The 17,633-nt window shown below is 34.8% G+C and overlaps 1 protein-coding gene across 1 annotated transcript in view; it reads right to left on the bottom strand.

The window, feature by feature from the left end:
- PPFIA2 (PTPRF interacting protein alpha 2) overlaps positions 1-17,633 on the bottom strand; it is a 608,808-nt gene that overhangs the window by 483,799 nt on the left and 107,376 nt on the right. The window contains exon 2 of the mRNA XM_044679176.1: positions 3,257-3,310. Within this exon, the coding sequence (XP_044535111.1) occupies positions 3,257-3,310 (54 nt within the window). The remainder of the gene's footprint in view (positions 1-3,256; positions 3,311-17,633) is intronic.

The following is a 17,633-nucleotide window of genomic DNA, read 5'->3' as shown; positions in this document are numbered from 1 at the left end:
TGATATCCAGCCCTGGGCCCAGAACAGAATAAGTATTCAACAAGCCCTTAGTGAATTGAAAGATCTGCAGAATATAAAGGCCTTCCTTCAGCAAATATTTAGAATTATGTGCGAGCACTATGTTAATTTTTTATTATTTTTTCAACTTAATGCAAATATTACATAAATTAACTTACTATATACTTTCTTAGAAAATATTCTTAATGATTCCAGAGGGTAGAAAAAGATAAGAGAGATGTGAACTTAAATGCCAGCAGAGGCCACTTGGAACTACATAGAATAGGTTCTAAATTAATATTTACCAAATAAACCAATCAAAAATCAATTATTTTGCAATAAATATAAGATGTAAACAGTCCTAGGTACTAGAAGCACAAAGGAAAAAAGGAAAGATGCTGATGTCAAGTTTACATTCTATTGGGGGGCAAATAATTCTACATATATGTTTATATATATAAACATATATTCCAATGAAATACAAGGTAGTTCATCTACATTCCTTTATTACTACAGGATTAACACAATACTTCCAAAAAAGACTTAAGACTGTACAAAATTATAAAAGGAAAACTGAAAACTGAAAACACCATTTTCAGGGGTAAGCCAAAAGAATGAATCTCTAATTCTTAGCTAAGTGCCTTGAATCCATTAATCTCTATTTCATTGATTTACTCTCCCACTTTCCCTCTGTCCCAACAAGTACAGTGGCCAATCATGGACCCTAATCAATTATTAATTACCACAAAAGCTTGAAGGTGCTATATTTCTGTCCTGAGCCAGTTTACCTTTCCTGATAGCCACCATACTGCTGCCAGACAGTGTGGACCCTAAATTGGCTTTTACTACTTGTAACTCAAATTCCAGAGCTTTAGTGGTCCACCAGGTTAACTATGAGCTATGAGTAGCAAGAAATAGAGGTATGTATTACAATACTGAACCTATTTCTCTCTTTTATTTAATGTTTTGGGTGTTTTTCCCAGATTACATGTTGGTACAAATTTCAGTAATAATTTTCTGACATTTTCCAATCCACGTTCTCTCTTTCTTTTCTCTCCCCACTCACTTCCCCAAGATGGCAGGTGATATGAGATAGAGTTATACATGTGTTATCATACAAATGAAGAATAGTACGTTTCAATCTGCATTTAGACTCCATCAGCCCCTTCTTGGTCAGTATCTAGCTTTCTTCATCAACAGTCTCTTGGAGTTGTCCTGGATCCTTGCATTGTGGGTAATAATGAATAATCATTCATAGCTGATCATTGTACTTAATTTTTGTTACTGTGTAAAATGCTCACAAGGGTCTGCTCACTTCACTTTGTATCACTTCATATAAATATTTCTAGGGGTTTTTGTGATTATTTTGTCAGCCAATTCTTATGGCACAATCATATTCTATACCTATTCTTTCTTCTCAAGCCTCTATAATCTTGCCTCTGATCTTGTCATTAAACTTAAACTGGCCTCTACACAGTCATCAATGATCTCTCAATGATTAAATTCAATAAATTGTCTCAATGATAATCCTTTTTATCTCTCTCTAGCATTTGATACTATTGACTACCCTTCCTGCTGGTATTATATTTTCATGGCACTGCACTCTCCTGCTTCTCCTCTTACATATCTGACACTTTTGGCTTCTCTGCTGGATGTTCATGTCTGCCATCCCTAACTGTGGCTCTTTCTCAGACCTCTGTCCTGACCCTCTTCTCTTTTCAATTTCACTTGTAGATATCATCTGTTTCCATGATTTCAATCATTATCCCCATCTAGATGATTCACAAATTGACTTAACTAAGTCTACTTTTTCTCCTAGAATTCCAGACATGTCTCATACACACTTACAATCGGATATATACTTTAGGTATCCAAAATTCAACATGTTTGATTCATTCTCCTCTCAAACCAATTTTTCTATTATTGGTGAGGGCACTACTTTGCTCTCTGAATAAATGCCACCTTCAATTCCTCCTTCTCACTCAGTCCACAAATCCAATCCGTTGGCAAATCTTGGCATTTCTACCTTGACAAAATCTGTCATAAATATCTCCTTCTCTCTGTAATATAGATACCAGGCTAGTTCAGGTCTTTGCGACCTCTTTTGTGAATTATTGCAATAGCCTTCTTTTTGGTCTCTGTGTCATGTTGCTCCCCTCTTCAATCCATCCTACATTCAGCTGTCAAAATGATTTTCATAAAGCTGAGGTATGATCATGTCATTTCTCTACTCAATAAATTCCAGAGTACTTCTTTCAGGATCAAAGTCCACTGATCCATAAAGCTCTTTACCAGTGTTATTCCTTCCTGCTCCAATCAACATATACTAACTTACTTGCTATTCCAAAAGATGATAACTCATCTCCTTTCTTTCTGTCCCTCTGTAGTGGTTATCTCTTATTCCTGGAGAAGATCTGGAGAGAATCTCCTTCTTAGTCAGGTTTCTTAGGTTCCCTGAGTCTCTTCCAGCTCAACACCCAACTGCTCCAGGAGAACTTTCTAAGCTCCAACCAGCTACACAGCTTTTACTCTCTCAGATTACCTTCTATCAACTGTGTATTGCAACATGGAGAATACAATTTTTATATGTATATACACAACTCTAACTCTGTCACAAAAGATCATTTGAAAGATTTTTTTCTCCCATATTGTATTACCTTAATGTTCTCTGAAAATCGACATGCTCATCCAAGGAAACTAACATGAAAATATGTTGGACTTTTAACATTTCCTTAAAGCCATTAGGAGATCTAGTTTGGCCCAAGTTTTGTCATATTCTAGAAGCTTCATGAAGTTTGTAAATGAAAAAAAACAAACCACCCATTGCTGATAGCATATAACTTCTAAGTATCTACAAAATTCATCTCAGCTGAAATCTGGTTTATTTGTTTCTGGAGCAACAAACACTAAATTCTATTGCATCACATTAGGCTGAAGAGAAAAACCATATTTTATTCATTCCAAAGACATGACAATATTTCCATGTATGATTAAGAGGGTTTTTTTAGTTTTATTTAAGTAACACAAACTAGAAATGGAAATAAATGTCAACTTTGATAGCCTGACATTTTACAAGACTGAAATTCTATTTCAGGGTAGTTTTTGATTTTTTTTCTTTTTCACAAGTATGTCACCCTTCAAAATTACATATTCATGCTAAATGGCATGCAACTAATTATCATATCTGAAAGGCTATGGTACACATCGTTTCACTCAGTAGTAATTAAGACTAATGTGTTGGATAGAACGTTACACTTACCGGTGGATCGGCCCCCTTGGAACCAGCCAATCCTCCTGTTAGGGATTCAATATCCTGAAAAAGAAGAGAGGCATCAATTGTAGCAAAACTACTCAGAAAAGACAGGTCCTAAATCTATTAATTATTGCTTGCTTTAATGGTAAAGTTTCATTGCCTCAGAAAATTTGTTAAGATTTCTCTCCACAACACAAAAGAAGACTGTACAGAAGGGAATATGCAAATGAGATCGAAAGGGTGAGCAATTTTATTATATTTCTCATCAAAATGTTTAATAATCCAGAGAGATCGTGAACCTTTAAAAATAAAGAACACTGATCATTTTGAGAACTATGCTGAGGATGGCTATAAGTAGGGAAAAAAAAGTTCTGACATTCTACAATTTTCCTAACTGAATCATGAAGGAAGAATTTCAACTAAATAAAAATGAGTGATATGAAAGACTTCAAATTTAGATTAGATGACGCAAAATTTTATGATTTTCATTATGAAGAGAAAAGCAAAAGGAAGATTTCTGTTGTTATTTCCCAATACTATAAAAAGTCACGTTCTTTCTATGAATTCTCATTTAACCTTTCTTATGTACTTCACATCTTCTATATTGTATGATGGTTGTGCTCCTACCTTTCTTCCTTAAAAAAGATTATAATTTTTCAAGGTTATTTAACTGTTTCTTATTCAGCTCTGCATTACTACTTTCCTCTTCTTGCCCATATCAGCACCTTGTGATCATGAGGCACTTGAGAAATATAAATTTTTGAAAAAGCATTACTTTTTAAAAGAAAATTGTTTTCATACAATAAAATTTTCACATAAAGAGAACTTACTTTTAAAAATAACAAAACAAGTTTTGCCATCTTTTTTTAATAGAAAACTTTTCCATGGATACATGATTCATGTTCTTTCTCTCTCCTCCAATCCTCCACCTAATAGCCAATGCGTATTTCCACTGGGTTTTACATGTTTCATTGATCAAGACATATTTCCATATTATTGATAGTTGCCCTGGGATGATTAGTTAGAGTCTACATCCCAAATCTGCATGTCTGCATCAACCCTGTGTTCAAACAGTTGTTTTTCTTTTGTTTTTATCCCCACAGTTCTTCCTCTGAATGTGAATAGCATTCTTTTTCATAAGTCCCTCAGAATTATCCTGGATCATTGCATTGCTACTAGTAGAGAAGTCCATTACATTAGATTTTTACCACAGTGTATCAGTCTCTGTGTATAATGTTCTCCTGGTTCGGACAAGGGTCTAATTACTCAAATATATAAGGAGCTAAATCAATTGTATAAGAAATCAAGCCATTCCCCAATTGATAAATGGACAAGGGACATGAATAGATAATTTTCAGATAAAGAAATCAAAGCTATCACAAGAAAAAATTTTCTAAATCTCTTATAATTAGAGAAATGCAAATCAAAACAACTCTGAGGTATCACCTCACACCTTGCAGATTGGCTAACATGACAGCAAAGGATAGTAATAAATGTTGGCAGGGATGTGGCAAAATCGGGACATTAATGCATTGCTAGTAGAGTTGTGAATTGATCCAATCATTCTGGATGGCAATTTGGAACTATGCCCAAAAGGCGCTAAAAGACTATCTGCCCTTTGACCCAGCCATACTACTGCTCAGTTTATACCCCAAAGAGATCATAAGGATAAAGATATGTACAAAAATATTTATAGCTGCACTCTTTGTAGTGGCAAAAAACTGGAAAATGAGGATATGCCCTTCAATTGAGGAATGGCTGAACAAATTGTGGTATCTGCTGGTGATGAAATACTACTGTGCTCAAAGGAATAATAAACTGGAGGAATTCCATGTGAACTGGAATGATCTCCAGGAATTGATGCAGAGTGAAAGGAGTAGTACCAGGAGAACATTATACACAGAGACTGATACACTATGGTAAAAATCGAACATAATGGACTTCTCTACTAACAAAATTCATTAAATAAGAATAAAAACTTTTCTGTTTGGAGGAAAAGGCTTTCCCAACCCAGATAGTAGATACATTTAAGTAATGACAACAATATTAGTAACTAGAATTTACAAGGCACATAAGGTTGAGAAGGTAGTTTGTATTGGTGCTATTATTATGACACAGATGAGAAAATAGAGACTGAGAAAATTTAAATAACTTGACAACATTCACAGGATAAGAAAGTCTCCTGTCCTTTAAGTCCAGAACTCTGTCCAGTATTTCCCCTGAAAGGAAACATTTCAAAATGGAAACTCTGAGAGATTTAAGACATGCTATTTGCACATCTTTAAAATATCTAACATTATAGCAATTCAATGTATTTATACCATTGATCCAAAGAGATGCTAGCAGAGCTGGCTAAAGTAATATTAATATAGTATTTCCCATGTTCTGGGGAATCTGCATATTCTTCCTTTCCTTTGGACCATAGTATGTAGCTATCCTTCTAGACCTGTTAAATGGGGAAGGGAAGAAGTATGATGATTCTGTTGACTAATTCGGAGCCTGTCCCCTTTGAAATTCTTTTCTTAAATCTAGGTAAAGAAGTAAATAAGTGAAAGCTGAAGGCCAAGACAGAAAGTGAAGGAGGGAAATGCAAGGAAGAAAGGAAAGGTCATGTGAAAGGAAAGGAAGAAAGTAGTAGACAGGAAGGAAAAAGTAAGATAGATAAATGGCAAGATATATTGACAATTAACTTTTTATTTCATCAGAGGAAGGAGGCAGGCTCAGTTTCTCTACTCTGCTTAAGGTCTGGATAGTTTTCTGGAAGAGCCCACTTCTGTCCAGAGCAATGGAGTCCATTATGAATGGAGAGATAAGAAAATTAGGGAATCCCGGGATAAGCATTATAAGAATGGGAACAAAAACCAGAGAGAAAATCATCAGCAAAACATTATTCTTTCTGCAAGTCAGGTCTCAATCCTTACTATTTCACTTCTGATTCCCTACCTACACCCAGCTTCCAACTGTAAATGTTTATTCCTTCATGAACTTCTCAGTATACTTCATATGGATATCTTATCAGCACATTTCTATCATAATTAGCTGTGCACATGTATCTCAGGACTCTGTTTTGAGTTGTGCCCTCTCTCTCTACTCTCAATGATTTCATCAACTCCCATGGGTTCAATTATTGTCTCTTTGTAGCTGACTCCCAGATTCCTATATCCAGCTCCAGTCTCTCTCCTGAACTTCAGCCCAATATCCACTGGCTATTCAATATTTCTAACTATAGTCTCGCAGGCAGCTCAAACTTGGCATGCTCTATATAGAATTTAACATCTCACCCACTTCTTTAAAAAAAAGCAACAAACAAAGTTTTCTCCTTTTCCTAATTCCTTATTTCTAATACAGGTGATTTCTTCTAGTTCCAGAAGTTCACAAGACAAGAGTCATCCTTTACTCCTCTCTCTCTGTTGTCTCTCCTACTCATATAAAAGCAAAGTTCAATTCCTGATCAATCCTACCTCCATGTTATCTCTTGCTTCTTGATCTCTTTTATAATATTGACGCCAATTAAATCAAACCTTAATCATCACACACCTATACTATTTTTACACCCTCAAATTTGGTCTCCTTTTTTTCAAGTTTCTCTCCTTTCCAATCCATTCTTCACAAAGAAGCCAAAATAATATTGCTTCTAAAGTCTGATTACTCAATCAATGATCTCTCAATGACAAAATTCAATAAATCATCTCAATATTAATCCTTTTTATCTCTCTCCAGCATTTGATACTATCAATTAACTCCCCTTCCTGGATATTTTCTCTCCTCTGCTGTATCTTCATGTCTCCATCCCTAACTGTAGTTCTCTCTCAAACCTCTGTCCTGGCCATCTTCTCTTTTCATTCTCACTTGTAGATATCATCTGTTTCCATTATTTCAATGCTCATAGCCATCAAGATCATTCTCAGACTGATATATCTAAACCTAGTTTTTCTCCTCCACTAAAGTCTCATATATGCCTCATATGCATTTACAATGGGATATCCTGTAGGTACCCAAAATTCAACACATTCAAAACCAAACTCAGTATTGTTCTCACAAATCAATTTTCTTGTTACTGGTGAGGACACCATCATGCTTACAAGCCAATGACTTACAAGTTAATGAAGCTTTCTCAAACTAGGTGCCACCTTCAATTCCCTCTTCCCACTCAGCCTACAGATCCAATCAGTTATTAAATCTTGGCATTTCTACTTCGACAAAATCTGTCATAAATGTCCCCTCCTATGTGTTCATATAGACACCAGGCTAGTTCAGGTCTTATCACCTCTTCTCTGAATTACTGCAACAGCCCTTTTATTGGTCTCTGTGTAGTATTCCTCCCCACTCCAATCCATCCTACATTTGGCTACCAAAATGATTTACTTAATTTACTACTCTACTTAAGAACCTCATTGTCTCCTTAATTACTTTCAGAATAAAATATAAATTCTCCTATTTTGTATATAAAAGTCTTCACAAGATAATTTTAGTATGCCTTTCCAGGTTTCTTACATATGCGTCTTCTCTCATCCCTCCCCAAATTCCCATGCTCCAAATGCACAAATGGCACTATAATTTAATCCTATGTCTATTAGCTATTGCCCATGAAAGACATTTTATCTCCAGTTCCTGTTCTTTCAACTTGAGATAAAAGCCTACCAGAGCATGGAACATGTTCAATGTGCCTGTGAGGACAGAAGGGAATCCATTTAATGTTTGGTTACATAAGGACAGAAATAGGAATAAGACATAGAATTTTACTGGTATGGGAAATTACTAAAGAAGGAAACTCCTTCTACCAATGCCAGTTAGTACATTGTCTGCAATTTAGAGTATTAGAGATTCATCCTAGACAAGTAAAAGGTCAAGTGATTTGCCTAGGGTCACACAGAGTGTGTCAGAATCATGGATTATACCTGGTCATCCAGGCATGGTGCCCAGTACATAGTAGGGGCTTAATAAATGCTTTCAATTTTTACTTTTCTATCCACCACACCTTGGTGTATCTTCAAGATTTTTATAAGCAGAGGTAACTTCAGGAGCCAAATAGACTATCCAGGTGAGGTAAGTGACTTGCACGAAGTTATATTTAGTAAACATCAGAGGCAGAATTTTAACCCATTTCCTCTTAATCCAGAGCAAATGATCTTTCATAATACCTAGAAACATATACTGTGCAGAGATGAGGAGTACAACAGTGTTTTTTATTATCTTAATCCAAAGAAAAAGACCTTTGTTATCCTTCCATACTTGTGACATATGGGAATGCTTCTAAAATAAAATTTGGTTCAGGACATATAATCAAAATTTGTTATGATTCTTAAGAGATACAATAAAGGAAGGTCATATTGGAATGAGAGTGGTCAGAAGAAAATACCCAAAAAGGGACAAAATTTGAAACCTACAGAAATTGTCTTTCTTCAGTCACTAAATTCCCATTGTTTCAACTCCTTATCTGTTTTTTGGGGATAATAACACCTGCCCTGCTATCTCACAAAACTGATAAAGGCATAGACAAATTCACTCAGAGATTTGAAAAAAGTTTGAAAAGTTAGAATTCTAAAATGCCAGACATTATAAATAATCAGGTAGTATTGTAGGAAACCAAGTAACAGAAGGTGAGAAAACACAGATAACAATCATAATAATGACATTCTCAGTGGAGATCCAATTATGAATGTGTGAAATCTGCCTAAGATACTGAAAGATTCAACACTAATTCCTACTTCTGTTGGCTACAGGCTACTTCTTACTTTTAGCTTTCACTTTGCTCTCAATTTCTATAGCTCACTTCCTTTCTCGTATCCAAAACCTCAATCATGCCTGAAGTTGACAGGGTCACTTTTAATATTTTAGCAGTATAGAGCGAACATTCCTGAAAACTTGGGTTCTAGTGATGGTGGATGAGTGGGAAATAGCCATCAAAATGGCATGCCCAAAGAATGTGTCCATTTTGCAGTTAAACAGCAGTCAGTAGACCAGAACTTATACAATATCACCAAACACTGTATGCCTATAAAGTGAGATAACATAAGCAAAATATACATTGTAGTTAATAATAATAACAATGATAATAATAATAATGATGATAATAATAATAATAATAGTAAACAAGGCCAAAGATGAGAATCTGTTTGGAGGCGAGAAAGAATGGACATCATGTTCAAAACTGCTCAGAAGGCTATGGAAATACGGGGGGGGGAAGACTCCCTTTACTAAGGCAGAAACCCACCTATATTCAGTTGTTTATTAAGTATTTATTATCATCCAGACACTGTGCTCAATGCTGGGGATACAAAGAAAGGCAAAAAATAAAAAACAAGTCTCTGCCCTCAAGGATCTCACAGTCTAATAAGGGAGACAACATGTAAACAACTATATAAATGCAAGGTAGAATAAAAGGTGTTGAGGCACTAGCATTAAGGTATTAAGGAATATGAGTCAGCTCTCTTTCATTGGAATAGAAAAATTAGTTTATACAATCAAAAACTAATTGTCACTTTAGTCATCTATCCATGCTGACATCAAGTAATTAAACCATCATAATCTTTTTTTTAAATCATGTAATCAAATACAATATACCACAAAACAGGAGTTTAGGTAATCCCAATTACAAAATAATGCTCTCATTTATCTGAGCTGTACTGCCCTATGGAAAAACAAAGCTCATAAAGCAATGACTCTTTTCCATACTTCTAATGTTTCTGTGTTAGCGAAGATTCAACTCTCAATTCATTTGGGCGGCTTGTTGACACCATGTGGATGGTGTTAGGCTTGGAGGCAAAAAGAGCTCAGTCTCATTGTAGATGCTTACTGTTTTTACCTCTCTGGCTGTCACTTAATCACTCTCTACTTCCATTCCTTCATCTGTATAAGATATTGATAGTATTAACTCCTTCCTCACAGTATTGTCGTGATGGACAAATGAGACAGTATATGCAAAAATCTTACAATATTATATAAATGACAGCTATTCTTAATTTTAAATTTCTATTTCTGGCTATATCTCTTCCTATAATCCCTCTGGATTCTATTGAAACTTGTCGCACAAAATAGAGTTCCATCATTAACTATGAGAACAATGCACTTCTAAGATTTTTAGATATAAAATTTATATTTATATAATATAAATATATGTGTGTATAATATATGTATTTATTTTCTATTATAGGTACATATTTGTGCCTGTTTGTCTTTATACTATACAAATAGATATGTGTGTATATATGTGCTTATTATATCATATATCTACATGTGTGTAAATACATGTATAGCCCCACAAATCTGTTTTCCTTATACATCAGTAAAACAAGATCTATGCCATTGTCCTAACACTTATATTATCACACAGCTGAGCATCTGTTTAGATATTACTGTTCCTAATTAAATATTCCATAAATATTCTCTTCAAATGCCACCAATAGAGACATAAGTTTCAAAGCTCATATTTTGAACACAGGCAGCTTTAGACAGAGGTAAATCTGAGAGCTGCCTGTGGCTCCACTGCCTCAAGGGACCCACAAAACCATGCCTGAAATACACTTGACAGTACCAAGCCTGCTTCTTCCCAGGTGTTTCCCTGGTAACCACAGAGAGACTAGAGTTTCCAGCAAAAGCTGTAACCTCAGGTTCATGCGTTCTTAAGATTTAGACCTAGAAGAGAATTTAAGAGATCTTATAGTCTTAATGGTGTCAAACTCAAATAGAAAGAAGGGCCACTAAATCATTCATGAGGATCACTGCAAGGCACATATTAATTTTTCAAAAATATATTATTACCTTTGCCTTATTATATTTTTATTCTTTTGTCACCAATTCCCCAGTTACACATTAATCTGGTTTAGGACACTGAGGATTGTATACTCTCTGTTTTTTTCTGAAACTTTCCCCCTGTCAATTTAGAAATGAGGAAACTTAGGCACAGAGAACTGATTTGTTCCATTCATACAGTTCATACATTAATGAAACCAGTTTCTTTTTTTTTAAATGTATTTATTTTGCTCAAAGAAATAATAAACTGGAGGAATTCCATGTGAACTGGAAAGACCTCCAGGAATTGATACAGAGTGAAAGGAGCAGAGCCAGAAGAACATTGTACACAGAGACTGATATGCTGTGGTAAAATCGAATGTATGGACTTCTGTACTAGTAGCAATGCAATGACCCAGGTCAGTTCTGAGGGATTTATAGAAAAGAACAATATCCACTCAGAGGAAGAACTACAGGAGTGGAAACACAGAAGAAAAACAACTGCCTGAACATATGGGTTGATGCGGACATGATTGGGGATGTAGACTCGAAAATACTACACCAATGCAACTATCATTAATATGGAAATAGGTCTTGATAGATGACACATGTTAAGACCAGTGGAAATGTGCGTCAGCTATTGGGGTGGGGAGAAGTTTGAGGGGATGAAGGGGAAAGTAAAATCATGAATCATGTAACCATGGAAAATTTTTCCAAAAAAAATTTTTAAAAAGATAAAAAAATAAAATAAAATGTATTTATTTGTTGTTTGTTTGTTACATTAAAGTTCCCAAGTTTTTCCCCTCTCCCCCTCTCCACACTAGAGGAGGGGAACCAATGGAGGGGAAAAAAGTTGTACATATATATAAAACTATGCCACTGTATATTTCTTTTTATCAGTTCTTTCTCTGGAGATGGAAATTCTCAAAACTAACGAATCCAGTTTTATACCCAGATTCCAGGAAAGGGATGGATCAGTCAAAAGTTGACTAGTTGCTGCGATAGTTGTGTATAAATTGTAGGAACTCAGCCCTTTCACTTAAAAACTTCCACCTTCCAGAGAGTCATGAAATTTATTTAATAGGTACAGTACTTGATTTCTCCAGGCAATTTTTGAAAATAATAAAAATGCAATAACCTTCATCTTTTAAGACTGTCCTGCATTCTTCTATTTCTATGTTACTAAGAGAATGAAGGGGGTGGGGTGAAGAGAGGGGAAAAAAACATCTGTAGTAACTAATACACTGATGTGAATGTAAAAAACAAGTAAAATTTAACTAGCGAGCAATGGTCCAAACTGGTCTCTTTGTCTCAAAAGACATACCCTACCTCTAATCCAATCCATCTTTCACCCAATTTCTGAAGTGATTTTCCTAAAGCACAGGTCTTACTGTGTCATTCCCTTGTTCAAAAAGGGCCAGTGACTCCCTGATGCCTATAAGATTAAAAATAAACTCCTTTATTTGCCACTTAAATCCTTTCAAGACTTGGCTCCAGCCTACCTTTCCAGACTTATTACTCGTAGGTCGCTTTGATGAATCAATCCTCTGAAATAACATTCCATCTCCTTTTTCTGAGACTTCATACATGTTATCCCTTCATGGCTGGAATGCAGTCTCCAACTCTTAAAATCCCTAGCATATTTGAAAGCAAGGGCTGCTTCTACACATGGCTTTTCCTGATCCTCATTGGCTATATTTATCTCTCTGCCCCTCAATAATGGAATTATATTTCCCTGGCATATATTATACATTTATTTTATTCTTTACATGTTTCTTTCTCCTACAGAAAAGGAAGTTGCTAGAGTGCAGGAATTATTTAATTTTCATCTTTGAATTCCCTACACCAAGCACAATGCCCTGTACAAAGCAGGTGTATAATTTTTTAAGTGATTAAATGGCTAAGGCATTTCAGGAACATGGAAGATAATTTTTTAAGTGGGAAGAACTGATAATAATATCAACACAGAACCTATACATATAATTTGTTTTATAAAGTGTTTCACTCACAACAATCTTGGGAGGTTGACAGAATAATTATTACAATTCCTCCCTTTACAAATTTGGAGACTGAGAGCACAACTTTAAGTGTATTTCTTAGGATGACAATGTTATGAAGTATCCTAGTCATACATGAAATCAGGAATTCGGACATCAAGGCCAGTATCTTTATGACTCACAATAAATTACATTCTGTATTTGAGATTTTAAGAACATTTTACATCTAAAACTATCCATTATCAAACCCTTTCATTCCTTTCCAGTCTTCTTAATCTTTATTCCTTTCCAAATACTCTCTGATCCATATATACTGGTCAACTTATCACTTCCACAGAAGAAACACTATCTCTTCTCTGTGCTTTTGCACTGGATGTTCCCCATTCATTAGCTACCCTGGGAGTTTTCCATCTGACTTGTCAATGAATACCACTTGTATATGTGCTATTTCCCCTATTGGAATATGAAGTCAGTGAGAGCAAAGCGTTCACTACTGTTCAATTTGTATCCCTCAAAACTCACCACAATGCTAAGCATATAGTCAGCATATATGAATTAATGTTTTATTCATCCATTCAATCATGTTCTAATTCTTATTTTTACTGACTTCCTTTAAGAGTCAGTTCAAATCCCACCTTCTGTAAGTTATCTTCTCAGACCCCTGGCTATTAGTGCCTTCTTTGAGATTCTTTCCCATTCATTCTGTTTTATTAAGGAAAATTGAATTGCATTATTTAGTAGCAAAATTTCTAATGAAATTATTCATTTCCCCAAATCCTGACTTCTGAAGATTAGGCAGTCCAGTCCTCAACTAAAGTAATTTACTTCTAAGCCACAAGACATCTAACTGGGCTGGGACCTTTGGTCTTTCATTATAGGATAAAATCCTTCTTTATCTACAAATAAGAATATCCTCCCTAAGGTATTTGAAAGCAGGGCAAATCTGCCATGTTTCCTGGGGATACTGAAGCTATAGGGATCCACGCACCTGAAGAGTAATCCCTCCTTCCCCACTGTGATAAAGAGATGGGAGTTGAGATAGCTAAGCCCAACTCCTCTTTTATTTTTTTTAATTTTTTAAATTTATTTTCATGTTCTATCCCTCCCCTCCTCCCACCCTCTCCCATAGCCTGCACACAATTCCACTGGGTTTTACATGTGTCATTGATCAAGACCAATTTCCATACTATTGATATTTGCATTAGGGTGTTCATTTTGAGTATGATTTTGATATAATCCCTAATTATATCCCCATCCACCCATGTGATCAGGCAGTTGTTTTTCTTCTGTGCTTTTACTCTTACAGTTCTTCCTCTATCTGTAAATAGCATTCTTTCTCATAAGTCACTCAGAACTGTCCTGGGTCATTGCATTGTTGCTAGTAGAGAAGTCCATTACATTCAATTTTGCCACACTGTATCTGTCTCTGTGTAAAATGTTCTCCTGGTTCTGCTCCTTTCACTCTGTATCAATTCCTGGAGGTTGTTCCAGTTCACATGGAATTCCTCCAGTTCATAATTCCTTTGAGCACAATAGTATTCCATCACCAACAGATACCACAGTTTGTTCAGCCATTCCCCACCTCCTCTTTTAAAATAACCACCAATTTGGATTGCCAGGGGTGATCCAAATGATATGCTGTCTGGACAATCAGAAGGAAGACATAACTCTGTTAAAAGGCTCTGTAGCTTCCTGTTCTGGGTCTTTACTGTGCAAAGGCCACACATAACAGATCCATCTTTTATTAATTAAATGCATGCCCCTATTATTCCATGATATTTGGAGAAATGGCCTCAGTTTATTTATTGATTCAAATTCTGTGCTTTATAAAAAATATATCTACTTATTTACATATTTCCCCTTATTTAAGCAAGGGCTCTTTGAGGATAGAGGATGTCTTTTGCATTTCTTTCTATCCTCCACCTATAGGATAGTGCATGGCACATTATTATATAAGTATTATTACTTAATAAATTACTTAATAAAAGTTTGTTGACTTGTCTGACACATCAAACTCAAATGGTCCAAAATGGAAGTCATCAATAACCCCTTAAAGATGCAACTTCTCTCTACAAATTCTGTCCATCTGATGGCATTGAATTGGTAACTTCAACTCTCTTCTAAAACATTTATTCAGTTAGAGAGTGACACCTATTAATTAGTGATTTCTGTTTGATCCCTCTGGTCACAAAATTCTCCACAAAAGGGAAAAATGAAGAGTTGAATAGCTTAACTTTCTCTGTGTTATATAGCAAAATTATCTCAGTATCTTTTGGTGATTCTCCTTTTGTCATTTACATGCACATACATACACACAAGTGAGTATATACTTTAAATCTTTTTTTTTTACTCTCAGTTTTTCTTGCCAATCTTGGTTCATTCACAACTTTGGTCTACAGGTCACTATTCTTTTAGGACTATAACATGTTTCTGTCTTCATCCTCTGTTAGATAATCTTAGTTCCATTTTCTTACTATCTTTTTTTAATCTAAATTTATCAATGAGTTCATTCATTATAAATCAAGCTTTTGGACAATATTCATTTTCCTTCTCAAAACTATTTCTCATATTTTCAAGAAATTTTTTGATATCTCTTCATCCTTTTTCTGATTTCTATACAACATATAGAAAATAGAATCCTGGATACCCTTTTTTTTAATCATTGGGAAACTGTTCTCCCCAAATCTATGGTTTCTGTGATATCATATCTGGCTTTGCCTTCCTTTGCTATGAGAAATTCTGAGAAAGAGCGCTCACATCCTCTAATTTTCCCCACATTTCTATGTTATTAATTTTCTTCCCCTTGCTAGGGAAGATTAGATCTAGAAGATTCATTGATCTCTCCATTTTTCTTTTTATGGAATTTTGGTAAAGGAAATCAATATATTACTATCTGCTATGCTTTAGGCAGAAGAGAAGTTCCAGCAGACATATGGATAACTAGAGTCTTTCATCAGACATTGCTACTCTGTTTTGCCCTGCTATAAGGTTTGTGAAGTTTCCTGAACTCTTGATTTATTTTCTTTTTATGTAAATGTAGTCTGTAATTTACTCAGATCACAGTTATATTCTTTGTTTCTGTCTTTATTAACTCTCCCTCGAATGCTCTCTACCATATATCTTGGACTTTCTAACAAATTTATTTTCTTCTAAGAGAAAATACTGCTTTAGGCACTCACCCTTTTTGTTTATCCAGTTGTTCATGAATAAGGTCTATCTTCCAGAGTCAAACCCTTATCATGGCTCTTATCCTACCAAGTCTCATATCTTTGCAATCTATGCAATCAAATTTATTTCCTGGAACCCATAAAACTTCAATTTATTCTCATTGTTTAAAGCTGAAAGTGATCTTTCACAACAAATTCAGTACTTTAATAATGTCTAATATTTATATTGTGGTTTATGATTTGAAAAGGGCTTTACATATATTATTTCATTTGATCCTCACAACAGTCTTGTAAAGGTAGGTACTATGATTACCTCTGTCTTACTGATGAGGAAACTGAAGCAAAATTTAAGGGATTTGCTCTGGGTCATACAACTAGTAAAAGGTACAAAGAAGAACCTTAACTGAAGTTTAATTATTATTACTACTCTAAATAGGGAGATTTTAAACTTTTTTTCTGTCAATGTTTGATAGGCAGGTAATTAGATGGACCTCTTTTCTTAGAGTTATGTTTTAAGTATGTAATTCATAGTCTTTCAAAGGAACATAATTATACTGAAATGCACAATAATCAATTTTTTAAATTTACAGATTCTCTAAAACCTACCCATGAAGTCTTAAGGATCCATGGACCTCAGGTTAAACATCCAGGAAACCATTTACTTCCCATCACTTAACTACCTACAGCAGACTGTATTTCTGTACTTGTTTACATGCCATTTAAATCCTACTATGCTATAAGCTCCTTGAAGGCTGAGATGCAATTGTTTTTCATTTTAGCATACCCAGTGTCTAATAGCATGATGCATCAGACATGCTAAACAAATATAACAAGGAAATGCAGTTACAATTGGCTCTTAGTAGTCATAATCTATTCTGATCTTTAAACTACTAATTCACCGGGAGTTATTTAATTAAAAAAAATGTGAAAACATTCATGAAACTAAGCTTAGGCTTTCAAAAGAATATGAGTGAACAAAAAATTTCCACATCTGTGTAAATGACATTACAATATTGTCAGATGGGAGGGAGAATACCATATAAATTCCCACCACCCCCCCCACAAAATTCTAGTCCCTGTTTTAGATAAACACATAAAATGAAATTATAGAAAAATTAGAAAATATTCATTATAATCTCTTTGCATTTAAAACTAAGATCCATGTTAATTGCCTATTGGACTTCAGAGGATTATAAGTCCGATAAAATCTGATGGCAAAACATTTCTGAAATATTTGAATGGCCAGGAAAACATAAACTTAATGTGTTCTCTTGAAATACAGTTTGAGGACAGTACTGCAGGAGTCACAATTAAAAGTAAGTCTTCACAGCTACCTGATAAGGTGCTTTTCCTAATTTAAAAATTAGAAATAAAGGTGCAGTGTCTATGCACCTCTCTTTATATATGTTTTAGATATATATTATGATATATAATTTCTTTATAACTCTTCTTCAATTGTGATAGATACACAGATGTGTATATGTATGT

This window comes from Gracilinanus agilis, chromosome 5, assembly GCF_016433145.1.
Source record: "Gracilinanus agilis isolate LMUSP501 chromosome 5, AgileGrace, whole genome shotgun sequence".
In the NCBI taxonomy this organism is placed as follows: domain Eukaryota; kingdom Metazoa; phylum Chordata; class Mammalia; order Didelphimorphia; family Didelphidae; genus Gracilinanus; species Gracilinanus agilis.
Note: the sequence above shows the minus strand (reverse complement) of the source record. Positions and strands in the feature narration are given on the sequence as shown.